General features: G+C 40.0%; 1 protein-coding gene across 1 annotated transcript; it reads right to left on the reverse strand.

Moving 5' to 3' along the window:
- lifra (LIF receptor subunit alpha a) lies at nucleotides 1–24,766 on the reverse strand. Its single transcript, XM_071537551.1, has 18 exons — nucleotides 24,632–24,766; nucleotides 14,829–15,031; nucleotides 13,905–14,041; nucleotides 13,437–13,590; nucleotides 12,787–13,062; nucleotides 11,977–12,106; nucleotides 10,544–10,680; nucleotides 9,766–9,908; nucleotides 9,233–9,386; nucleotides 8,268–8,332; nucleotides 7,801–8,038; nucleotides 7,332–7,514; nucleotides 7,019–7,120; nucleotides 6,717–6,866; nucleotides 6,271–6,408; nucleotides 5,124–5,217; nucleotides 4,804–4,870; nucleotides 1–4,432 (listed from the first exon to the last, which is right to left on the reverse strand). The coding sequence occupies exons 2-18, from the start codon at nucleotides 14,932–14,934 to the stop codon at nucleotides 3,722–3,724; spliced, it is 2,985 nt and encodes a 994-aa protein (XP_071393652.1). The 5' UTR covers nucleotides 14,935–15,031; nucleotides 24,632–24,766; the 3' UTR covers nucleotides 1–3,721.
- Between the last annotated feature and the right edge of the window lie 2,484 nt (nucleotides 24,767–27,250).

Below are 27,250 nucleotides of genomic sequence, written 5' to 3' on the forward strand. Positions count from 1 at the left end.
TTTAAACAAGTGGCATTTCACCTTGTTAGCACTGTTTACAATTAGTGTTGTATGTTTTGTTCACTCAGTAAAGCATTATTCTCAGAAGCAATTCAGTGTCTCTTTTCATTCAATCACTACTAAAATATTCTCCAAAATATCATGAATTTAAAGCATTTTCAGTAATGACAGCATTTTCAGTTCACAACATTTTTTTAGTCATGTCGTCATGCACAACATTAGTCAATATTAGTGTTTGAAAGCAATAGGGTACCACGAAAACAGATTTAAAAGGTATGAATGTACTATTTGGTAGTATACAACATGCATAGATTTTTGCACAACGATCTAGTGCTAGAGAGGAAAGGCAGATGTGTAAAGAAGACAGTGTACCCAACTGCATAAATGGCAGAATCCTAACTTTCTATTGAATTAATGGGGGCAGGTATGGGACTGAATTGGAAATTGCATCTCTGTTCTAATATGGGAGTTTGAATACAGAGTACTCTCTGGCCCAATAGTAAATATTTAGTCTTACAGTGTCTCTGGCAAAGCTACACTGCTGTGATAAGATGGTAATGCAAAGCAGGCTACACTATTACAAGACTGTGCTACAGCAGACAGAAAAGACAAGATCACAATTCTAATTCATTTTACATGATTTTTGAGACACACTTTCAAAGTTTCCACCTGTGTAAGCATAGTCTGACACAACAAACGTGTATATAATCAAAGAGGAATGCCACTACACGTCATAGGAATATATCTGGAATCAACACTAACATAATTTGCCTTTACTCCCTCAGAAAAGCTGGTTAGTCACTATTGACAAAGCCTAATGCAGTATAGAGAATATATTTTACAATTTAATAGAGCATAACGATTATGTACAGTTTGTTATATAAAAACAAAGATTTAGAGATAAACAAAGGTGCAGTTTTGTTGACCCAAATCAACATAAAAGTATGTGTTAACACATAGCATTCGTAGGTTATTCTCCAAAGCCCTGCTTGTTTGGGAAAGCAGGCTTCAAAGGAAAAGAATCTTGCAGCCATGTTTAAATACTTGAAATTATATCCTCCCTTCATCGCCTTGAAGTGATCACTGATCTCACCCAATTCAACTGGTTCATTCACTTCTGACTTTTTCTAACTTGTCACTTCTAATTCTTCTCACTAACCAAGTCAAAATCAGATCAAGATTCAAGATGGAGAGGGGCGGATACATTTTCCATAGTAGTCAAAGTGGACTGCCTATTATCTGTTCATCGCTGAAGCCATCCATTGTAGTTACTCTAAATCATCATTCACGTCACAGTAGTTTTACTTAAAGCTTTTTGGCTGGAAGCTCTGAGAAACAATTGGCCCTAGACTGCCACTGAGACAAACCAGGGCCTGGTTTCCTAAAATACAAGTAAAAATTTCCTAAAATAAAATAAAACAAATCATATTTCCACTTGGTTATCTTTTAATCTTAGCATTACGATGCCTTTGGGAAACCGAGCCAAGGATGCACCCTTGTAACAGGAGAGCAAGTACAGCATGAGGGGTTATTAGTCAAAATTACTGTCCCACGTCTGAGCTCCATTATTTTGGCATTTCCAGAGAGCTGTCAAGTGACCAATACTCACAAGAGGTAATTTCCCCAAATTGTTGCCACAAAAGCTCAATAAAAGTGACATGGAATTTTGGAAATTTTCTATCCGAGGACGGATATGTTCTTCCCCCTTGGGCCCTTTTTCCATCAAAAATGTATGAAGAAGCTTTAGGATAGATTTGCAATGACAGAAAAAGTTCACATTTTCTAGATAATTCAAACTCAGTCTAGACTTAACTTTCCGATCTCCCTAAAAAAAACTCCAAAGCACAGCAAATCCACATCAAATGCATTACCTGCTAACTCTCCAGGATTAAAATCAATGCAACCCAAGCAAACAATTCTTCACAGCCACACAGATATAGTGTGAGGGAGTAACAATTATAATGTAACCACACTTTTACAATTTTAGCACTTGGCTAAAACTAGTTGGATCCTGACATCATTTGTACATTGCATTATGCTCAGTGTCAGTGGGATCTGTATTTTCTCATGCAATACATTTCTGATCGGTTCGGATCTGAATTAAGCGATTGTTTTTCTTTAGATTTTACATAACATTTGTGAACAGGGCAGTGTGGGAAAGGTGATATGGTGCAAATGACTGGAAGCATACCATTTATCAAGGCAATACAAACACTGTGTTTTTACCATCCAGGGTAATCCTCATTGATTTGGTACAAGGCTTGTACAACTGAACAATTGGAAATCATCAACTCAACGGAAAAGTTCCTGGCACATCACTGGGGAATAATGCACCACAATGCAAAACAATGTTAAAAACAAAAACAAAAAAAGCCCAAAGAGGCCACAGCCTGATTGTGAAATATGTATTTCTTACAAAAAAAAGGAGTGGGGTGTGGCTGAACCAGTAATCTTCCATCTCCCCTACTTAAGGAACACACAACAACAAAAACAATAAAAAGTAACATGAAAGTCAGTTTGTTCATGTAGTTACATCAGTTTGTATTCATGTTCTAGCTTATATCAGTGTATATTCACTGGGCCCATCACCCAGACAATTCCAGACCATAATAGACTCATGTAAAATAATGACTATTTCTCATTCATAAGTGTGTCTTTCAATTAATATCTCACCCGTCAGTAACAGTCATCTTTCTAAAATAGATCAAGTCTATAAAGATGGCAGCCACAGGGTCCGATGTCATTACCTTTTTTTTTTACTCCTGACTTATGAAAACAGGTAATGACAATGTGCAAATCATTTAACCATCAACATCCACTCTCTCCATTTCAGACAGATAGAAAGAGGTGGAGGAAATGCTGGGTCCATGTTAGGACTGATCCAATGACATTGATCCAGGTGGGTGCCATCTTTATGCACCCGGTCCATTATGACAACTTTGTATCACCTTTACAACCAAATGCCTTTTTTTCTTTCAGTAGCTCGTCAGCTGTCATTACAACATAGTCCAGGGTTACTGTAACAAGTGAGTTTTCGGGATTAGTGCTCTTCTGTATAGTGAATAGTCTTTGTAGTGTTCTTCCAAGTGTTCCTTTGTTTTTGTGTTTTCTTCTTTAGTGTCCATGAGATTTCTAAGCTCACATCACAAAAACGACGCATTTGAAATAAAAACCAAAATATGGATATACTATATTGAAACACAGGATATGACATTGCTAAATGCCCATTGTAGAAAGTCACTGAGTGTCACAGGAAAGGCAGTGAGGGACTGGACAGACATCAGACTGCCAAGGGGTGCGTTCAGTATTTTTTTTAAGAGATATGCTGACAGAATAGAACTTTGTTGACTTATAAATATACAGAATCTTTGTTATTTATATTTGCATGAGAGAGACAACTGTCCTCAGTAAACTGGCATAGGTTTGCATGTGTGATGATATCTATTTCTGTATGTGAGAAATAAACACCTTGGATAACATTATTAACCTGCTGGTCTGTCAAAGCGTAATCATTAGACTGTAACGTTATATCAGAGGATACATTGTACCTGTTTCATTAAATTATGTTTCTACCTGTTAAGATCATGTGGGATGGACTTCTTTGATGCATGACACTGACAACAGATAAAAATCAATTGAGTATTCAATCTGGAAGATTTGTGAAGGTTTCACCTCCAAGAACGCGACCCCCCAGGCTGGCTGCTAGTAGTGAGGGATGACATCAGGGTTTCGCGGATGACAACAGGTTGTGGAACCAGGTCGTTGCCGATGACGACCCTTGACCTTTGCTCTCTGAATGTTCCTCTGACCCGCTGTCGGGGAGGAGGAACTGAGTGGAGGTGACAGAGGTGGGGGAGCCCAGAGAGGGGGCCAGGCCTCCACCTTCCCCGGCCTCCACAGGGGAGTCCAAGTGCCAGGAGCACTGGGGCTGGTAGCCCACGAATGGGCCTCCTCCGGCAGGCTGGGGCTCTGGGAAAGACTGGGGGGGTGCTGGAGCTGGGCCTTGGCTTGGGGCTCCAGGTTGCATCTGGGGCTGGTAACCACCTCCTCCACCTCCGCAGTTGACGGGCAGGTCAATCTGAGGCTGGTGTCCCTCAAAGGGGCCCTGCGGCTGGAGCTGGAAGGCCATGGAAGACCCTGAGGTCTGGATCCCTGTGTAGGTCACATCGGTGCGCGCAGAGTCCAAGGAAGATGCAGAAGAAGACGAGGAGTCTGGGAAACGTGGTCTTATGGGCCGGTCATCTATCACTTGGTTGTAGTAGCGTAGTGACGTCGGCTCGTCTGTGTCAGCTGGCTCGTCTCCTGTCCCCAGCCCTTCCTCATCCTCATCTTCCTCGGGGATGACGACTAGCGCTTCCTTACTGGAATCCCACTCAGGCTCTTCTACGATATGGACCATGCTGTGGGGAGAGGGCTTCACATCCAGTGGACCCTGTAAGACACACCAGGGGAATAAGCACTTGACTGAGTTGACTCAGTGTAAAAGGGAGAAAATCATGCAGCCTTTTTCTTGCCACTAATGATCAAAAACACACAAAAAGACATATCAAATTTGATAAAGAAGAAGAACATATTCAAAGTTCATTACACATTGTCACAAAGCAGACTGACCCCATTGCACAGAAAAAAAAATACAAAGACAAGCATTATCTTGCTCAATATGATGGTCAATTTTAGTTTTGAGTTTTGTGTATAGATTTCATGCAGAAAAAGTTTAGTAGTGCTGCTTTTTTCATGTATTTATACCATCAATATAAAACTTCACACTGATACTGATAAGTTTGGGTTAGACAGATGCTGTACCTGTGTCCTGGACCAATCACCAGGCAGTTTGGGCTCAGGTATGTCTGGATAGAATGCCTTCTTCACCCTGGTGACAATGAAAAACAAAATGTTACCTCACAACATTCATTAACTACTAGCCAGCATCAAAAAGCTAAATAAATTCAAATAGTATCTTCTAATAGCTCCGGTGTACAGAAAAAACTGCTGCTTGGACTGGGTTGTAGCTAGTGGTTCCCTATCTTAAGAACATTTCTTTGCATAACAAGTGGAGTGGCTTATACTTCATGCATTATTTAAGGGAAACACACACACACACACACACAGCATGGCAGTCTCACCATTTCCTCTTCTTGTAGCAAATGAAGGTGACAAGGACCAGGAAACAGGTCATGGTTCCCAGCGAAGTCAAGATTTCCAGAATCAGCCAATCAGCTATGCGGAGAGACAGGAAGTATTAGTGATGTCATTACTCTGTGCAAATACAATTGAATGTCCCCACTGAAACATCAGGCCTATCCTAAGAGAATTCAGGCAAGGTGGTCATTTTTACCAAATAAACCACTGGTTTCAATGTCTTTAGGGGTCTTGGGACAGTATTATTATAAAGGGGGGTCTGGTGATTGTAATTATTACCTGACAATCTCAATGAATTGTAACCCATCTAGAGCCAGAATATCAATGATCTTCCTCAGCTCCCTGGTTTCAAGTCAAACTACCTACTTTTTTCAGATATACCAATTCCTCTGATTTCTTTTTTTCAATGTGTAGCACTATCTAGCGGTTTGGAATTTAAGAAAATATTATTTTGATGCTTTTTTCATTTTTGCAATTGCACAATATAAGCTGCACAAAACAGTGGTTTCAGATTACCTAGGGTATAATCAGATAATTGTATTTTTGATGATTATACATTAATACAAAAGGTGCAGGTGTGCAAGTACATTTTTACAGTTTTAACAGTTGCTTGGCATTTCAAATCTTGGGTTTTTCTGGTAATATTAGAAATCATTTGGGACAAAATCTATGTTGACTGATGTTGACTGATGACATGATGTAACCATCTCATTCCTTGACTCCAGGTGAAGCTCATGTCACCCAAAGAGGGTTTTAGGTTGTGAACAACAAGATTTTGTTCAAAATCATTTTAACTAATTCTGGTCACTGTTCAAGCTAAGTTTTCTTTATCAGGGTGTTGTGAGAAAACTAAGAAAAAAAAACTATGATGTGGGATTTTAACCTTGATCTGCTACAGTTTTGTTTTGTGATTTTTGTGAGCCAGGAATTATAAAGTTCTATCTGACATTTTTAGGCAGACTTTAATCAAGGCTAATTGCTGGTTAACCAACATTGTGTGTTTGTGGGAGTATCTACTGTAGTCTCAAATAATGAATGAAAAAGTAAACAAAAACCTAAATAATGCACAAAAAACACATTTGTCAAATAAGATTCCAGTCTCTGTAGGCAGTCGGAACTACGGGTACGTACTGTATGTCTCCATGGTGATGGAGGCCGTGGCGCCTGTGTCCTCGCCTGCTGAGGTGAAGGCCTTAACAGTGAACTTATAGGAGCCTGCAGAGAGACCCTTCACTGTGCAGCTCCTGCTTCTAGGGTCTGACAGGTTGGCTGGAGAAAGAAGGAGAGGGTGAACAAAAAAAGGAGGAGAGGAAGGAAGGAAAAGAGGGAGCGAGAGGCAGGAGAGGGAAGAATGAAGAGGAATGTGAGTGAGTGATGTGTTTAGTACAAAGTAAAAACATTACACAATCCATTATTTTTAGCAAAATCATGTGATTGCAACATAAATTGTGATGCATATGTATGACATATGAAGTTAAAAAAAATAACAATAATTTCTTTCTCAGTGCTTAAAAAATAACTAGCAGCTGTAGTGTATACAAAGGTAGCGCTTCACTTTCACATTTAAAAACATTTACCGAGGAGTGTGAGCTGGGATCCATTACTGAGGTAAATGTGGTAGCCCAGGAGGAAGCCCCTTCTGTTGTTCAATGGGATCTCTCCCCAGCTCAACTGAATTTCAGAGTCATGCTGATTGGTTAACAGGTGGGGGACAGAACTGGAAGGGACTGTGGCAGACACAAGAAGGGGAGAGGAAGAGAACGGAGGAGAACAGGAAAGGTGGGAATGAGAGAGGAGAGGAGAGAGAACAAAGTAGTCAGTAACTGAAATGCAGAGCACCATTTCTGAAATCATGTTTCCTCCTCGGTGCTCCTCTCACCCAGCTCCTGCATGTATCCCTGCCAGCGCTGCAGCAGCTCTGGGGCCTCTGAGGAGCAGCTGTAGAGGGAAAAAGTGTACCTCACGCCCGGCTGGAAGGTGCCTGACGGCAGAGACAAAGATTATCATGAATTACATATTTTCAAATACACGCCCCCATTTGCAGAGTAAAATATATGTATAGTTTTTAAATAAAGCTACTACACAAAGTAAAAAAGAGAAATGCTTGCTCCAAATATTGAAAAAAAAATGCTGTCTTTTCACAGAATTATAATGTGGTTTTTGGATGAAAGGAAGTGTCTAGCCTGGCATACCTGACTGTGCGGAGACGTTGGTGTTGTCAGCGGCCACCTTGGTCCACTCCACGGGGCAGTCCTGCAGGCAGGAGGCATCGTGCCACTCTACCACATAACCACAGCTGGCGTTGGCATCGCTCTGCCAGGACAGAGGGAAACCTCCATCCATGTAGACAGCCCTGGACACAGCAGGCTCCACGTCTGTACATAAAACAAAGACAGGTGTCATGCATGTCCACGTCTTCAATTTCTAAATATTTTAATAACTTAAAAAAAAGTGAGTAAAATGCATTGTTAAATGTCAGAAATGTATAGAAGTCAATGGGAAAATCATCTAGTTTTTCTCAGCTCTTAAAAGGGTGACTTTAGCTGAAAATATTTGCTTGCAACACGAAATAAAACATGTGCCTTTGAGAATAAACAAGTAAACTTTAATCTCCCCCTTCCCGAACCTCCCCCAATACTCTCTCTCTCCATTCCCACATACCTGTCAAACGTAGAGGTATGACTATACTTGCAGGTGGAGACACCCCAGCTGCATTCTTGGCTATGATGGTAGCTATGACCTTGTTGTTGCCGCTGCTGGTAGTGATGTGTGTGAGGTTGATCGGCACGGTGAGGGTGCTCTGAGGAAGGGTTTCTGTGTGCTGTACGTTCTCCTCTGGACTCCAGACAGTCACCTCATAACCTGTGATCTGACCGTGGCTCTCTCTTCGCGTCAGAGGCTGGAAGAAATCAAGGGAGAGCGAGAGAGAGAGTGAGAGAGATAAAAAGAAAAAAAGAAGCGGATGGGGGGATGTTAGGAGACAGACTTGTGGCTTAGGTTTACCTTTTACATAAACACATTTTACCACAGTGTCCCTAACCAGTGAAAAGCAAATAGCCTATTTTGTAAATCAAACCATATCGATATACCTGCTGCCAGGTCAAAGAAAAATAAAAAGTAATACTCACCTTCCACATGACCCGCCCAGTGTTGTCTCTGTCCATCCACATCCACACATCAGGAGCCTCGGGGACTGAGAGAAGGAAAACAATTGTGAGTACTGAAAATAGCATCGCCATTGCTGTTTAATAATTACTAATTTAATACTGAAGTAACATTGCTTACTATTGAAAACAAATGGAAATAATTTATCAATTACTGAAAATAGAATGGTGATTACTGAAAATAGCATAATGATTGTTGCAGCAAAAAAGAAAAAATACACAGTGAATACAAAAAAAACATGGTAATTACTGAAAAATAACTGTCAATGCTTAGAATATTTCCAGTATCAAAACTCTGTTTTCTCAACACCATGCTGAAGGTGCATGGGGAATAGCACCACCTTGTGAGGAAAAACATCTGGCCTTCAAGCAGCAGTCATTCCAAAACTTTAGAAGGTCCCACACTTTCACTTTCAAGTCGTTCTTCGTGCTCCAAATTACAATAGCAGCACTGAACTTGCATGTGCATATACAGTACATGTGTGTGTTCAAAAAAATATCTATATATCGTGTCACATTATTTGCACTTGCTTTATTTCAAAGTCAATATGCAGCTAGATTGGAATGTTTTTTGGATAATTTAATTTTCACTTCCTGATGTTTGCATTCTTCAAGATAAAATTAGGTTCAACCGCACATCCCAAAAACCTTTGTAATGGATACAATGTCTACATAATTTGCTGTGATGAAATGTCTACATAATTTGTTTGTTGAATGACAAAATATTGCAATTTGTTGCTATACTTCAGTGTAATGAGTGAGAATGAATCATTTAAGATAAATTCAATATGCACTAACATTAATTAGTTGCTACCAGTCATTAAACATGAACTCCTTGGGGCATTCTGGTGGCTCAGTTGGCGGAGGCGTATCTGCGGTAATCTATCGACTAAAACGGAAATACCACAAATAAGATAAAAGCTCCTTACTGTCGAGGCTGGTTTTGAAGGCCAATGGGTTGCTCCAGTCGCCCCACTTCCAGAAGTTATGCTGGGCTCCACAGCGGACTTTAACACTGTAGTCCTCATCAGGATGCAGGTCCAATAGGACCACCGACCGCAGACCCACACCGGAGAAGGTACGCTGGAGACATACATTAGATCACATTACTGTTTGTTACTTTGGTGATCCCACAAATGGAGAGAATGGACATTCTGATACAAGTCAGCATCTGTGGGGAGCAATTTGGCTGCTGCACTTATGCTGTTATGGAAATGTGCACATGAGACAAAAAGTAGTTTTTTTTTCCAACACTGATAAGATGGATAAGATTTGACTGAACTTTTCAGTGACACACACTCACACACACACACACACACACACACACACGGAAACCATTAAATTCAGACCCAATTACGGTACACTGAAGAGACGCACTGGCTTATAATTATGTATAAACAAACAACATTTTACTTCCACTGCAACACACACACACGCAGTAACACGCACAAAGACAACTCACCGTTGTAGGGTGCCAGTGGGAGGTGAGCTCTACCTGGCAGATGAGAGCCAGTGAGTCGTAGCTTGTGTGCTTCCAGTGCCACAGCACAGTGCCATTCCAGGCATGGACGACAGAAGTCAGGTTAACCGGTGCCACTGGATGCACTGGGGAGCAAGGGAGAGACAATAATCAATAAGCAGAAGAGGAAATCTAATCTGTATCTAAATTACACTATACCAAAGAAAAAACACTTCTCTTGACAAATTCTACAGCGGAAGAGCAATAATGGACCTCTTTGAAAATTCACAGTTCTGTGACACTATATTAACATTATTCCTCACTGGTTTGCCCTTGAAGACTGCGCTGAAAGCAGGGAAAACCCCTAGAGCATTTTAGTCAAATTACAGTCTACTACAACTACTGTCTATGTGTGTTTACAACTCTGAATAACAGTTCAATATAGAGCCAAACATTACTCAGAACATGAAACTTGTATGTCAAATGTTTCTTTCTTTATTTATATCCATCTTGCTTTGATACTGATAATTGTTTCTTACTTTTTGGCAATTGAACTGTGTGCCACTGCTGTAATGATTTTTTTTTTCTTTTCTGCTATTAGTATTATTTTATGCTCACTGGCATTCATTTCCACTGTTCTTGATGTATTTATTACCTACTTCTCCGCTGTAGCCTTATCATTTGAAAAGTGCTAGACAAAACAAGTTTATAAATATTCTTGTTGTTACTGTGTATCCAGCCATCCATCCATGGAAAAAAGGTACAGTCAACAGACACCTACCTCTGTGACTGAGTTCAGCAGAGTCACTCAGGCTGTATTGGCCCAGTGTGTTCTTAGCTACCAGGGTCCAGTTACCATCCCACTGGGCCAGACTGCAAACCGCCTCCTTCTGGTTCTGGTTGGCCTCCATACAGTTCCTTAAAAAAAGAAAAAAAAAATTAGTACTGCCACTGCAAAAAATAAAAACAATATGGCACATTACCAATCCAATCAGATTCTCTCACCCGATCTACAGACACAGGCACAGACACATTCCTGATGTGACTTCTGTTCTGGCCAGCCCCCTGCACAATTCCTGTAAGAGGTTTGGCATGCGGCCAATCCCCTGTCAATGTTAAATGGATACTAAAAGGCAGCAAGTGGTTACTTAGGCTAAGTGCTTTATATTCCTTGTAACCCTCTCTCTATCCTGATCTTTTTTTTTTTGAGGAGAAAAATGTTTTTAAAGAGAAGCAGGGTGAACAACCATAAACAATGCAGGAATATCTTCTCGGAAAAAGTCACCTAAGGCCACTTCCTGGCTCGTGCATTGCCCCAATTATTCACCATTCCATCACTGGACTAATGCACTAAGCTTTTGCTAATACAGACATTTTTGTATTGAAGCTGCTGATAGCCAATATGTAAATTGAACCATTGTTGTGGCAAAAATACAAGGATTCAGTGTCTCTAATATACTGTGTCTCTTTCACCCTTCCTCACTCATTCCATGTTCCCCCATTTTTATTAGGGTTAAAATGGCCTTTTGGATTTGAGGCAGGTATAGTTATTGTACTGTGGCTGTGATTAAATCGGCTTATTATGCTGCGTGTCCAAAGAGACAATTAATACCTTAGTTTGTATTACACTTTCAGTGTCTGCAAATAAAATTATAAGGGAAAATTAATTCAACTTTTTTTCCCACAAGTGTCTTTCACAAAAAAAAAAATATGTCAGAGCTGGATTGTCATTGACCACATAAAACAGGACCTACAGATGTGCAAAGAAGGTCCAACACTGATCACAAATAGAGCGAAAAGCAGCTTACAAATCAACAATTATGAATATTTAACCAATGTTGACAAAGTATGCAGCGCAATTGTACGGTAACAGGCTGATCTGCCAATTCTGGGTTCTGATTTAAAGGTGGAACAAATGTGAAAATATGTTTGCCTCAGCAATGTACTGTAATTCACTGCTGGGTGCACCAGGTAAAAAAAATGCGATGCCTCCTATTTGCTGATAAATACTGCGATATTGTGATATGCTGCCGAAACATTTCTTCATGACTCTTCTGAGTTGTGTAAGTGAAATGTACATTATCATCAAGTGTTTTTTCCATTGATGTTATATTCTGCTGGAAAACAATTTTCAATTTTCAGCCTTTGCCTGGCATGCCTTGCTGTACCATAAGGTTGTGTGTGTGTGTGTGTGTGTGTGTGTATGTGTAGTACCTGCTATTCAGTGCGTAGTATGTCTTTCGTTTCTTGCCATACAGGTGTGTGTCTTGTCCTCTGTTCCACTGGCACACAGCTGATGTCAAGTCGCGAGTCTCACACACCAAATCACTGGGCAGTGGAGGATCTGGTGGGGAGGGGGGGGGGGCAACAAGTAGAAACCTGATTATTTATATATTTGGGATAAAGAAATGTTTGAAACATTAAATAGATTCAAATGCCATACCAAAACCTATTTAAAAAAACAATATGTGCAAGCACATTCTGAAATTTTTATTTTTTTTTTAAAGATTTATTTTTGGCATTTTATGCTTTATTTGACAGATATAGTGAGAGAGAGACAGGAAGGTATGGGAGAGAGAGTGAGGGGAGGACATGCAGCAAAGGACCACGGGCCAGATTCAAACCCCGGTCGCTGCGGGAAGGACTAAGCCTTATGGTATGCGCTCTACTCGGTGAGCCACCGGGGCGCTCCATTCTGAAATAATTTGATTGAATAATAGATTTGCTGTTAATCATTACCATGTATCAGCAAAGTTTTCAGATAAACAAAGTCCTGTTGTATAATAAAATTGTTGTTATCTTTACTATGGAAAAACACATCACAACTTTGTATTTATCTTTGTTAAATACTTCCCATCCCACATTGACCGATCTATTTACACCTATCATTCTACAGTCCTCTGCCTGACTGACCCACTTATCCCTCAGTCTCTCTCTCCCACCACACAAGCTGCATCCATCCATCTCAGATCAGACAGCCATCACAGCTCCACTCTTAACCATGCACCCATCAATCCATCTTACATCCGACAAACACCACTGCTCCGGTCAGTATTGTCTTGTGTTCGCTGCTACAGAAGACATTGGTTCCTGAGGCGCTAGAAGGTCCCTGATTGATCCTTGTGGCGGCATAGCTCCGCCTACTCAGGCGCGTCACATTCATGACTGTGTCTTTGTAGCGAATGCTACCGAAGAGCATCCTCTCTCCCACAATGCAACAGAAGGTGGTGTTGGTTCCCACGCTCACAACTCTGTCTTGAGGATACATCTGGGATACCTCGTTCATGGGGAGATCCATTCCTGAAGAAGAAGAGGAGATGAAGGAGAAAGAAACATGAAGAGACAAAGATGTAGAGAGGGAGAGAGATAAACATCTAAATTTAGGTACTCAGGAGAGTAAGACATGAAATTTCAGGGAGGAAAAAGAAATTGAATTGGAGATGGACTTAATTTCTCTCATGTGGAATAAATGTATTCTGTTAATCACTGATTGCCGGGTCAGACCTAACAGATACTGTTGTTCCAGTCACCGATGTCTTGTAAATCCTCTCTGGAGTCAGACTTGCAAACCTGACAGCTTAAAACTATCTGTGCACTTGTTTGTTTATTGGCATCCCTTAGTCTTCACTGTACTTCCTGACTTCTGGAATTATAGTAACTATTGGCCCTCTGACCTTGCAGTATCTGAGTGTCGCTCCATTCACTTGTTGTCTGCCCATCTCTAGAGCGGATTCGGACCGACAGTGAGGTACACTCCAGAGGTTCGACTGAGGTCCAGTTCCACTGGTGCCGACCGCTCACCTGGTCTGCTGTCACTGACACCGGCTCCTGTGGTTAATGTGGAACAACAATAACAAGAAGTTGGTAGGAAGATTATGGCTATCTTTATAACAATGGCCATAGCTCAAGCAGGAAAGAAACACAACCTATTCTCATCTATATCATCTACATAACCTGTGATATAAAAACAGGTACACTGATAACCATGTTTTGCTCAGCTTAGTTTATGTCACACAAGATAAAAACGTCTAGTGCAGCAAAATGCGCAGATGAGGCCAATAAACTAAATATGGCTTCAAAAAGAAAAGAACAAATACAAAACAATATAAATGAAAACAAAAAGAACATAGAAAAGCCCTTACGTGGAAGACAGTTTCACCAAGTTCAGTTCTTAGAATCATGAGGTCAAAGGTTGTGACTGCTCCTCCCAGCCAGGACAAAGACAGTTGCTGTGTCTCCATGTTGGCTGACAGGCTCACTTGCTGGGGTACAGGGAGGACTGTAACACACACACACACAATTACATTACATAAAGGGTAACATACATATATACACATTGTTATACAGACTCAACTGGTGGAGCAGAGATTGAAAGACACAGCACAGCATTGCTTCTGAAGCCTCTTACTAGATGGACAATATGAGCCAATGTGTACTGGAGATTTAATTCCATTGAGTCATACACTCATCACAAGAAGAATGGTCAACTCCTTTAGTCTTTGGGCAGGGGTTAAGGACATAGAACAGCTATCAGATAACATATCCGCTTTGACTTTGGTTGTACACAATACAAAGAAACCACATACACACCCCGTGACACTCAGCGACAAACAATACACATGATGTCATACTCTGGCTAGGACCAGGAAGGAGCAGGGCATGACTTAAGTGGTAAAAGAGCCAGACATTCAGGTAAACGTCAGGTTTTGGTAAACTTCTTCCTAGGCTCACCATTTAGCCCCAATGTTCAACAATCATACAGGGAGAAATCCATTGTAGAAGAGGCAGAGATACCCATTTCTCCATTGACAGTAGCCTCAATAGACCATAATGCAATGCAGCCACTGGAAATGTTGCTTTTTGCGTAAGGGGAATTCTGAGAAATGTAGGAATTCACTAACTGAAGTACAAGTAGACGAAGGAGGTTGAGGGAAAGTGGGTGCCACAAAACAGTAAATTACAACACATCATCACAAAATAACTCCTGGAATGCATTGAACATCAGATATAACAGTATAAGAGTATCCAAGGGTGGATTTTTTCTTTTAAGGGAGTTAGAGTCTTACCATCTTTGGCGTGGGTGTGTACAGTAGAGAGGCCCAGAAGAACACAGATAAGCCAGACAGGGCTAGAGTCAGGCTTAGAGCTGGGACTGAAACTTGGGCTAGGCATGGTGATCAGCGTCTGTAGAGCCTAATGTGGTGGTCTTCCTCCTTACAGCTACAGCAGGCTAGACATCCTGAGAGCCAAGACACGGACAGAGGGCCCCCTGTGGGAAAACACAGCAAGAGAACTTAAAATAAATCCACTAAAGATCTGCTAAAACTTTGGATAAACAAACACAAAATAAAAAGAAAATAAAGCCTCGGCTGCATGGCAAGTCATTCAGCTTTCAAGACTAATCAACAAGACAAATTTTGATTAAACCAAACTTCCTGACTGCCTACAGGTCTAAAATAATAACATAACAAAACATCATCTCCCTTATCCATTCGACCCCTCATATCAAAGAGTGCACCAATTAAAATTAAAACACATTCCACCCTGTCACAATATTTTTTTTGCAAAAACAACAGGAGAGATGAGGCTAGTTTATATTTCCGGTTCCCTTGGCTACAGCTGTGTGCACTGTCGTTCAGGCTTGATGGGGTGTAATACGGTGAATGTGTTGAGCGGAGAGCCGTTGCTGTGTTGTTGTTTAGATCATGCCTACTTTTAGTTGTTCCTTATTCAGGGAACATTCTTGCATGAACAGTAATCTCATCAAATATCTGTGGATACTTGGCCAACCTGCTGGATTCTTTCACTGCTCTATTCTGGGGTGCAGCTATAATCTGATGTGCTATTTTGAATTTCTGCAATACTGTTTTTACTTTGCAGGAAGAAACACACAGCCATGTCTAAACTCATTCTGTCCTAGGTTACTGTTGTGGCCTAATTTTCTGATGCAGTGATCATGATCCCAGAACTGGGTATAAAATTGTAAACTGAGCATATCACTCTGGGCATGTTTCTATTTTGGTTGTGAGACAGAATGAGTCACTTTCTGTCTCACAACCAAAATAGAAAGATGCCCAGGTTGAATATCTTTCCTGCCAACTTATTATTGTGATAGGGATGACTAGGCAGATACCAGCTCACCTACAGGCAGACTAATAGTTAACTATGACATCTAAGATCACTGACAAAATATTTCCAACAAATGCCCCACTCTTTCAGCCCAGAGAAACCTTGTGTCTGATGAAGAGAATGTGTGTGTGTGTGTGTGTGTGTGTGTGTGTGTGTGTGTATGTGTGTGTGTGTGTGTGTGTGTGTGTGTATGTGTGTGTGTGTGTGTGTGTGTGTGTGTGTGTGTGTGTGTGTGTGTGTGTGGGCCCAAAGTCGCATGATGGTCCTCTTGGAACTAATGAATTCAAGTTTTTACACCCAGTATCAAAAAGAGCTATAGCCAAAGACAAATTTATTGTGTTGCATTAACAGACAGACTCTGGGTCTTCCACCTCCGAAGATAGATTTAAAGACCCCATGAAACAGAAAATTGAGTTCACTTCAAGACGTGTGTTTCTGATTAAATAAATATGAGTGGGAATTCTATGGGCTGAGCAGGGGGAGGGCGGCGGCACACTGCCTGCGTATGTGTTGACTGTGAATGCTCTTCTGCAGAATATTCTTTCAGCAAAACGAGAAGTGCAAAAAATCCTTAATGCTGATCCCTGCTTCACAACTCAGAAGTGCTTTTTTTTTTATTTTATGGGGTCTTTAAAGTCAAAGTCTAATCTAATTTAATTTAAGGCATGCCCATGTCTTAAATTCCTCCTTCTCTCTTCACCTTGTGCAGTTTGTGACTCAGTGGGAACTTGGCAAAGGTGTAGGACTAAAATTTACACATGACAACATTATTGAAGGCCTGCTCTTGCGAATTAAAAAATAGCTTTGTGAAAAGCCAGACTGGGAGTAGGCGGACAGTACAGCTGGGAAAACAGCTGCCAGCGGTGGGTCCCGGATGAAGAGAGGGCTTCCCAGTACATGTGCTTACAATAACGTCATTGAAATACTAGTTTTATCACGGTTTGAATCAAATGCCCAGAAGTATACAGACAATGCGTCAAAAGACACACCACAGTGTGGCTTAAAGGCAAAAGATTAGTTAGAAAGTTAATACAGAAGTGAATGTGAAGCTTGACAGATTATCGAATTAAGACTTCAGTCTACTGTCACAAGTTAGAGTGGATATACACAGGGGCTTCACTTTGAGGATACAAATTCCTTTCAGGATACACTAGATGCATATAAAAGATCCCCAGACAGAAACACACCAAGTTAGGAAGGCTGCTGAGGTACTGCAGAGCTAAATGAATTTGCCAGACTTTCGTTTGCAAACCACGAGCCTTCTTTTCCTCATGTTTTATTTGGCTAGCTTCAGTAGTGTAGTTGAAGATACACACACGTATATATGGAGTATGCCCAACTTTTTCTCTATTCTCTATTCACTTACCACCAGCATAATTACCCCTGGCTTATATGGGATGGTGGGGTCAGTGTACCCATCTCTACTGCCAGCATACCCACTTCCTTCCACTAGCACCATTAGCCAGTGTGGTGCAGTGCCATTAATCCTGCTCACTGGCTGTGGCTGGCGGTTCATTACAACCACCTGTTTGTACAATTACCTCTTGTGCTCCTGCCAATTTGCCATGTGGTGATGTTATGGAATACGATAAACAAAGTTACACTGACAGGCCATACTGCTGGTCACTGAAGCTTTTCTTCCAGGTACAGTTGACTGCACTATGCAGTTTTCCAGTAACTCCCTACTTCACGCACTTACACCTAAACTACACAGCATGTGTAACATTTCTGTATCCAAAATTTTGCAGCCCAGTTACAGCTGCTACACCAGGTACATTCTTGCTCCTCCACGGTCTGCTGGTTGTGTTGCACCATTTTACCAATGTGTAAGTGAACACATGGATCCATATTTTGATGATCATAGATGCTTATTTTTCCATAGCAGGCTGCACTGAAGTAAATGGCTGTGTATCTGATCCGATCCTTACACAAAGAAGTGAAATAGAAACAACCTCGACTCAAGCCGTTGCACATATTCACACCCAGGAGCTGCCCAGTTAAAACTCAGTGTTCTACTGCTGACTACCAAACAGCTCCACTGGAGCGATTAGGGAGTCAAGTGCCTTGGTCAAGGACACTTTGACAGCAGTGGTTGAGGGAAGGGAGAGAGTTTTTCATACACTTTCCCTGCTCAGATTTTTCTAGTTAGATCAAACAAAGAAATTAATCAATCAGTTACTATGGTAACACAAATATGGTCAAAATACAGAAGACAAGCAGAAAGCCTGCACATTTCAGCTATATCATACGGCTATTTTGTATACTTCATTGGAACATTCAATGACAACAACTGCAAGAATATATTTGGATAAGACACATGCTTAATCAGACAAGCTAATAATCTAGGCAACAAACTACAAACCTATTTTCAGGCCACCATTCCATTACTCCTGCTAAAACTGCATATTGCAAAAGAACGCACTGGACAAATCATTGCAACGATAATGCAATATTAGGGATGGGACGATATGCATATCTTGCGATATGATTCGATACAACCAAGATACAATGTAATAAATTAAAGTTCAATGACAACAAAATATGACTGCAGATTTATGTTTATTTTTGAGTCACAAATCTTTCTAGTATCTGGCATTGGCTTGCTACAATGTAAACAACAATTAAAAATGTCATTACAAAGTGCAAATAATGTAGTTTCAATGGAGAGCTTGTGAAATTGTGATAGGCAAGCCATCTCATTTGTGATTACTACAGTAGAGTAAAATGGAGCTAATATTGCGATTCATTTTTCTGCCCCACAATACGTATTGTCACATTTTTATATTGCGATATATTGAATTTCGATATATTGTCACATACCTATTGGGGATACAAAAGGTTACAGATTGGCATACTGAAAAAAGTAGGTTAACTGCATCTAAATGCTGTATCAATATAGACAAGCTGGTGAGGAATGTAAGGCCAAGCCTCAACCACTCGCTTATGTGTTTGTTATTGTCTTTAAGACGACAGAAACAAAATGAACATGCCTACATAAAACATGAGAAGAAATGTCCCAAGAATTTAATTATTTGAGCTTATTTTTAGTAAGCCTAAGCCTGGATGTGTGTGGTGTGTGTGTGTGTGTGTGTGTGTGTGTGTATGTGTGTGTGTGTGTGTGTGTGTGTGACCAAAATGCTGCAGTGCAGTTGGTCTGGTTTCCACTGAGACAAGCTGGGACAAGCCTTGAAAAGTTTGGTAGCTTGATAAAATAACACTCTCATACAAATAGGTACTGCCAAACCCATCACTTGCAAAATATGACCTGGAAGACTTTTCTGAACACAAAATACACACAGACACACAGAGAAGCCAAGCCCATTACAGAAAACAGAGTCACCTGGAGCTACTTTGTGAAGCAACACACAAACACAACAGCCAAACTATTACATCAGAAACCACTGCATGTGTGTGTGTGTGTGTGTGTGTGTGTGCATGCGTGCGTGTGTTTGTGTTACACCTTCATGCAAGCAACCTCCTTTCTGGTGGTAGAGCGAGAGACTAGCTTAGATAAGAGGTAACAGTATGACCCTAATATAATCAGAACAGGCTATCATTTCATTTGATTTATGATTTGCCCACTGCAGGCTTTATAAAACACATGCGAAAACATCTCTCTGTCTCCTGGCCTCTGTTTATTAGCTTATCTGTCTCTGCCAATACTCTAAGCTATCTATCGATGTTCATCACCTTATCCCAAAACATCATCACCTCTCACTTCCCCTACAACAGCCCAAACTATGGGCAGAGGACAGTTATAAATGTTGTAGCTAGCATAAGATAACAACCACTCTCTCTCATTCTTTTTCAAGAATCAGAGGGCTGGTATACTCTTCAAAATTTATAGAACTGCTACGAATACCCAAGCACTTCCAGGCAACAATGACACTGCACATGAGGCTACACAAACAAGTCCACACTGAGAAGTCAGATTAAAGCAGATTAAAGGGAAATCAGAAAGTAACAGTCAGTCTCCAATACCCCAGTCTGTTTTACTTATCTAACTATTCATTGTTCCATTCCAAAACATCATTTAGTTTAGTTTCATTTTCATTTTGACACTGATAAACGATAGGATCTTATAAAAAAAACACAGGGATAAAATTCAATGATAAAAACACAGGAAGAATGTAAAGAAACTACTTATATGTGCAGTTGAAATTAAAAAAAATCCAAGGGGCTTGTGAAAACCTTTCAAGACAAACAAAAGAAACAAATAAACAAAAAAACAATAAAGATTGTAAGTAAAGACAAGTGAACAGGATAACAATATTAAAATGACAACAGAGAAAAAAAAAATCATCCCCTCCAGGCCATAAGTCCACAGGAATTCATAAAGAACATCTTGATAATCATGTTTCTGGACCACTACAACATTTTCTGTCCTCTTGGAAATTTTGTAGCAGTGAGGAGGCAGGGAGTAATTTAAATTCTGGGACCTGCGCTCACTCCTGGTCCCACTGCTAGTACCAAGTTCCAAGATATAGCCTAGTACAAATTCCACATACAGTTTGAAAATAGCTCTGTAGCCTACATGGACAAACTTTGCAGTATGTACTGTTCCTTCTATTTGTTTGCTTTGGGTGCACAATAACACCAACCGATTTTCAGTGTGCGCAATTTCCTGATAGTGGGGACAATTTTATGACAGTTGAGAGCCTGCTACTGCTGAATTAATGAGTTGTAAACACTGCAGCACCTCATATTAGTTTACAGTATTGGTTTCTTCATCTGGCCAATCTAACTGTTCAACAACTCATTCTAAAATACCTTCACCTCCAGATAAAATTCAGAGGCAGGGCTCAAGCAAGAAAAGACGTCCTCGACAACTGCCTAGTCCAGTGTTTCATAAACTATGGGCCTGGACCCAAAATGGTTTCTGGGCCTATTGTAGGACTAGTGGGTCCCCACATGAAAAGAAAAGTAATAAGTTTTAATGGCTCTGGATCCCAGGGAAGATTACTTTTCCAATCTGGGCCCCAGGCTGGAAAAAAGTTTACAACCTCAAAATCTACTACCATCTGAGCTCTGACAGAATCAAACAAATCCACAGCACACTGCGGGGGAAAGGGGGGGGGGGGGGCAGACATAGATTCTGGGAAATCTAACCAAGAAACTGATAGCTACAAATGCACACAAACACACCCGCAAATCAATACTTCTTTGCTGTTCTCTGGTCCTTGTCCTTGCAGCAATAATAAGTGTGACCACAGACAAAAAAGACAACAAGGATACTGTCGTTACTTCAAAACCAAAGAGTAACCCTAAACCTACACTGTATGCCTGCAGCAGGCCGATTTGAGGGAAGAACAAACTAGCCTAGACTACACAGTGTCATCATTTGGAGTTTGTCTCCTCTGTCCAGGCCGGACTTTGCCTCTGTTCTGTTTGACTATGGGCAAGTGGCGCTATTCTCCTGTGTTAAGGCGGCCTTTTGGAGTGCGTGGCTATGGAAAATCTCATCCTGTCTCTGAATCCTACGCGCCTAGTAATTAACTCAACACAATGGGCCTCGTTTATCACTTGTTTGTATGTTTTAAACATCCGAGGGCACTAAAATACTGGGCTAAACTAATTCAAAACATGTAACACATATTGCTTCCAATATATTAATTCAGGGATTGCTAGAGAATATGAGCAGCTAGCAGAATTGTGTGTGCGTGCGTGTGTGTGTGTGGGTGTGGGTGTGGCATGTCACTCCACACAAAAACAATGTCATGTTTCTGTCATAAAAGTACAACAGTGGAATGATATACTCCACTAGAACCAAAACAGACAAAAATAGGGTGGACTCAGAGCCAAAACCAAAATTACTCCAAACTACCAGTGCTTGAAAAAAAAATGATATGGAAAACACTGCAACACACATATCCAAAGGTTTTAGCACTATCTAATGAGTAATTTATATGTTTTAGATTACTGTTATGAACTATGCGCTTTGTACATTTTGTACATAAATACTCTCAAGTGTTAGCGTTTACTTGTCCTAGAGGGTGCTTAGTTTTGCAGCCAAAGAGCATATAAAAGCAATATGGAAGCCAACGGTCCAAGATTGTGCTATGAAATTAACCCTGCGTTCCTCTATGGTCTATGTTCAATGATCTTCATCTTCATAATAATTTCTAACACCAATGAACACCAATTTTACTATAACAATCAAAGTTTCAAAACAAAGAAAAACTCTGGAGTGTGTTATGTGTTTTTCTCTCACTAAAAAACTTGTGTGTCCGTAAGCCTACACTCAACTCTGTCATTAGGTCGTCATACTATGACCACCAGAGCCAAAGAACTAAGCAGACAGAGGCCCCAGTCTACTATGTGTGGCGACATTTTGAAACTGGATCTGAAAGTAGCCGCTAATTATGCTTGACCTTTGAATGGGACGAGAGAGAGACCGGATGTTGGAGAGAGAATGAGTGAAACACAGAGGAAGAGCGCGCGAGAAAGAGAGAGTGTGCAAAGAGTGAGTGTGTATGTGAAATGTTAAGTGTCTGGCCTCGGTGGAAAAAGGACATTCAGTCCTCAGTGACTGTAGCTTTTGGATGTCAACCAAACAGTGTTTCCTTCCTTCCCTTCTTTTCCTCATTGTGGATGACAAACCCTTTCTGACTTTAGATGTAAATCACGGAAGCGTCAGGGAGTTAAATAGTCCCAAGAAATGACTGGCTTGAAAAAAAAACATGGAACATTTAAAACACGCACACAACCCTTCACCCCAGAAAAATATACAAACGAGTCTGATCTCTCTCAGCACAGACACAGCAAGCTGACTGGTCATAAAGAAAATACACCAACAGGGCTGCCTTTGTCCTGCCAGGTAGTCGGCTGGCTCTTCGTGTCCATGCAACTTGTTTTTGTCTGACTAATGTTCTCAGTGTTTCCCATACATTCAGCACTGGCACCATGACAATGTGTACCCTGAAAACTAATCATTTGGACATATTATTCATACTTCCTTTGTACTGCTTGGTCAAATCACATCACATTTAGTCATGATATAAAAATCCTGCCTGGGAGCAATTCCAAGATACAGGACAAAATAGCACCTGTCTAGAGCTGCAACGATTAATCGATTAGTTGTCAACTATTAAATTAATCGTCAACGATAATCAATTAATCGGTTTGAGTAATTTTTTAAGAAAAATAAGTTCAAATTCTCTGATTCCAGCTTCTTAAATGTGAATATTTTCTGGTTTCTTTACTCCTCTATGACAGTAAACTGAATATCTTTGGGTTGTGGACAAAACAAGACATTTGAGGACGTTATCTTGGGCTTTGGGAAACAATGATCGACATTTTTCACCATTTTCTGACATTTTATAGACCAAACAACGAATCGATTAATCGAGAAAATAATCGACAGATTAATCGTCAATGAAAATAATCGTTAGTTGCAGCCCTACACCTGTCCCTTACTGCTGAAAGCCTTAAGGACAAAAACTTACCCCGGGGAAATCGAGTGTAACACATGATGCCACAGCCAATAACACCCTATTTGACTTACATGCAAATGTAAGTAAATGCATGTAAACGTACAATATATAACAGAACAGAGGTATCAATAGGCAAAGCATCAACTGTCTCCACTACTCTACTTATCCAGATGCAGACAGACAACTGATGACAGTGATTCTGATCAAATAGCTTATTTTCTTTTGCTGCTCTTTCAATATTGCCATTTCAAAACACTATGCTACAGTTTTAAAACTGCTGTATAATAAAGGTTAGAATTATTATCAGTAATACCAACCGATCAAGCAACTATGAGTAAATCTAAAATCTAAAATTAGAGGTACTAGCACCCTGTCTGTGAGAATAAATGTTGACCAAGCCTTGAACAAGAGATATCATTCAACACGATGAGGAACACAACTCTTCCTCTGTGCATGTAGACCGTAGGTCGGGTCGCCCAATATATTTGCACACAACTCGGTGTAAAAATGAACATGGTCGTGACATTTTTAAAACAGGCACACACACAGAGAGAGAGAGAGAGAGAGAGAGAGAGAGAGAGAGAGAGAGAGAGAGAGAGAGAGAGAGAGAGAGAGAGAGAGAGAGAGAGAGAGAGAGAGAGAGAGACCAAGCGAGCCAATAGCTGTATTATTCCAAATTAACGTATTATAGTGAGTGTCATTCTGTATCACATTAGTTTGTAATAAAAAAAAGAATAATAATAATTTTAAAAAAGAATAATAAAAGGACTGCGTGATCCTCTGTTGACAAGACAAGCATCACGATGGCGAAAGACACATCACGCTTCACACTTCGGGTCCTATACACAAACAACGACTAAAAATGCTTGCAGGTCTGTTCACTTAACATTTAGTAGGTGATCATGTGTAATATCTGTTGTTTCTGCTTCTTATACTTCCATTAAAACACGTGGGACAGATTCGACAGCAGACATCCCCAAGTACATCATCACAGGACGGGCTTGCATCACTAGCATTAGCAACTGGACAACATGATGGATACAAATAATTCTGATCACAGTGATGGTGGCAGACAGTCAATAATTTCACAATACATACAACCCGTTATAAATTATGACTATCCTCTGTATCTTATCAAGAGAGCGAATGTAAGCTGAGCTAGCTAAGGTGGCAGTTACAGGCCATTTCTCAACGTAGTTACATTAGCAGCACCCCACCACACCAAATTCATGTTTGGAAAATTTCTGCTAGCTAGCTGCCTACCGCTACTCGGTTATTATGGAGTTCAAAAATACCACCAAAATTACCTCTGATGTAAGCAGATATCCCCTTCACCACAACTTCAGCTGTATATTAATCAATTCGTCAACAAAAAAGACGGGTCAAATATTTTTTAACAACTCGATACCTTCACGTTGTAGCCTAGAACCCGTATGTACACAATTCCCACTGAATCCAGAATAGGTTGGGATTACTGGAAAAGGGCGGGGCTCAAACCAGGCCTGTGAATGACATTTTAGTTTGACCAATGAGCCACGAGAGTCGGCTCTTTGCACAGTGTGATACCATAGCCATTGGCTCTGGATTTTACGAGAGAGAGGCGTTGTTATGCTGCATTCAATTCACATGGGAAAGATGGGAGATAAGACCTTTAAAATACCGTTAACGTCTGGCGATGGACCCGATGGACGCCGATTTCTCTGACTTTCTCAATTCTGACATTACCATTGCAAACAAAAGGGGATGGCGTATTTATTTCAAATAAAACGAGCGCAATTAACGATTTTCATCATATAAATAATTTTGTGACAACTATTTCACGCCATGGCATAGACAACCACTTGCTGGATTTTTTGTTTTGGTTACAGTATGCTATAAATTATTACCTCAGATGTGGCCTATCACTCACTAAGAGAATGTGTGTTAATGTTAAAAAGGCTGAGAATAACAATCAGCAAGAGCAACTGAAGTTTATAGAAAAGTTTAATTGTTGTGTTTCATGGTTTCGAGCGAGTTTGAACGCATGAACACTTTGCTTTTGACCGTCAAACCAATCAAACTATTATTCCCATGTAAACTGAAGGCAACATAAAGTACTGCGTCGAGTGGCTATTTTTAAGACCTGTGATTTTTGGTCAGGGCTATCTATCTATCTCTCTAATTAGATGTTACAAAAATTCTCCTCACTAATTGGGGGAAAAAACAGCAGGCTATCTATCATAGTATGTAACGGATTTGTATAAAACATGGAAATGATTCCGAAATCATTCACATTAATAAAAAGATATTGGTATCGGAATGCTCCTACTGTCTTTAGCTTTTATAAAAGTAAAACCTATTGTACACCTCCGTAGGTCCGTGTCATAGGGACAACACACTTGTTTGTTACTTTTCAGCATCCCAACGGGGCTACATGATAGTATACTGTATAGCGTATTGATAGTAACATATATTCAATTCAATTCAAACTTTATTTCAGACTCAGGGTCCAGATAAAAAAAACCAACAGGACATAACATACAATGAGTTACATACAAAGGATCAATAAAAGATCATGGTTTAAAATATATATTAAAATAAAATAAAATAAAATAAAAAATAAAATAAAATATACTATCAATATTTCTTTCTTTTAATCTAATTGTTGTAAATTGTGCAATGGGGGTAATTAGATAGTCAGAGCATGGCGGATGCTACTGAGGTTTCTGGGTATCAGTGACCGCTGAAAAGATCCTGAGAGTAATTTAATTTAGACTTATAGGCCTAATGGTCTGAATGATGGTGGATTATCTTTGAAGGAGTCGTGATAGAATTATAATAGAACTAAAAAAAAGCAAATTTTTTCAGGGCTTGCTGACACCTGAAAGCTTGCTCGCTTGCTTACTTGAGTGTGAAAGATTAAACGATTAGAAAGTTAATCATACATGTAACTAATCCAATCTATTTCTCCATATTTCCCACCCATACAGTCCAATTAACATGCACTATTGTCAACAGCCATATGTTTATATAACCCCACAACTGTTATATTCTGTTTTATTGTTTTATTGTTTTATTATTTGTTTGTTTTCTGCATCTACTATTTATATTGCTTGTTTTATATTCTATTACTTTGCCTATATTCTACTTGGGAATCACATTAGTTCTGCTGCTGCATTGACCCAATTTATCCATGGGGATGAATAAAGTTTCATCTTTCCTTATCATCTTATCTTGGAAAGAGTTAATATTTCTAATGTTATCTTAATTTTTTTTTTTTTTAAATAACTTAAAAAAAGGAGGAAGAGTACCCAGTAAATTTGAATAGGTCTACATAAGGTTATATATAGGCTATATATATTTCCTAAAGTAGGTTGGAAGTCTGTATCTGAAAGTATGTAGAGTTGGACATTTAATCCAAAATTGTGGAGACAATAATAATAATGATGATGAAGAAAAAATAGTGGGAATAGCATGGATGATACAGGAATAGAAAGGCAAGCTGTTGTTATCACACAGACAAGGGTGTTACTGTGGCAGGTGGCAGTAAGTGCCCAGCTACAGTTTATGTAGTTCACAAAACACAAACGCAGAGAAAAAACACTCGAGATTATAGGAAAGCATCCAACTATATGTGATCACTGTCAGGTTGAAGAATCAGTCGAACATAATTATGCAGTGTGAAGAATATAAGGAGGAAAGATAACAAATGAAAGAAGGATTTAGAAAGACGGGAATCCAGGAATTAAAATTTCATATGAAGACAATAATGAACTTATCAAGTGGCACATGTTGCAGAATTTTATTTTATTTTATTAATCAGACAGGATTAAAAGGTAGGCTACAATCTGGTGTCTGGTCCACACTCCAACAGAAGGTGGCGGTAATGCACCTATGATGCTGGATGCCGCCGTTAAAATACGAAGAAGAAGAACTCAGAGGAAAGA

The sequence above is a fragment of the Centroberyx affinis genome, unplaced genomic scaffold (assembly GCF_046629955.1).
Source record: "Centroberyx affinis isolate AG114_WGS23_722 - 3 ecotype Tasmania unplaced genomic scaffold, CSIRO-AGI_Caff_v1 ptg003065l_1, whole genome shotgun sequence".
Classification (NCBI taxonomy): domain Eukaryota; kingdom Metazoa; phylum Chordata; class Actinopteri; order Beryciformes; family Berycidae; genus Centroberyx; species Centroberyx affinis.

What these genes read in the sequence shown, in the direction of transcription:
- lifra (XM_071537551.1), bottom strand. Translation starts at nt 14,934, where the DNA reads ATGCCTAGCCCAAGTTTCAGTCCCAGCTCTAAGCCTGACTCTAGCCCT. An exon ending in ATCCCAGCTCACACTCCTCG is followed by an intron (nt 6,409 to 6,716) that starts GTAAATGTTTTT and finishes TTCTTTCTCCAG; the next exon opens with CCAACCTGTCAGACCCTAGA. An exon ending in GTGATTGGTCCAGGACACAG is followed by an intron (nt 4,433 to 4,803) that starts GTACAGCATCTG and finishes TGTGTCTTACAG; the next exon opens with GGTCCACTGGATGTGAAGCC.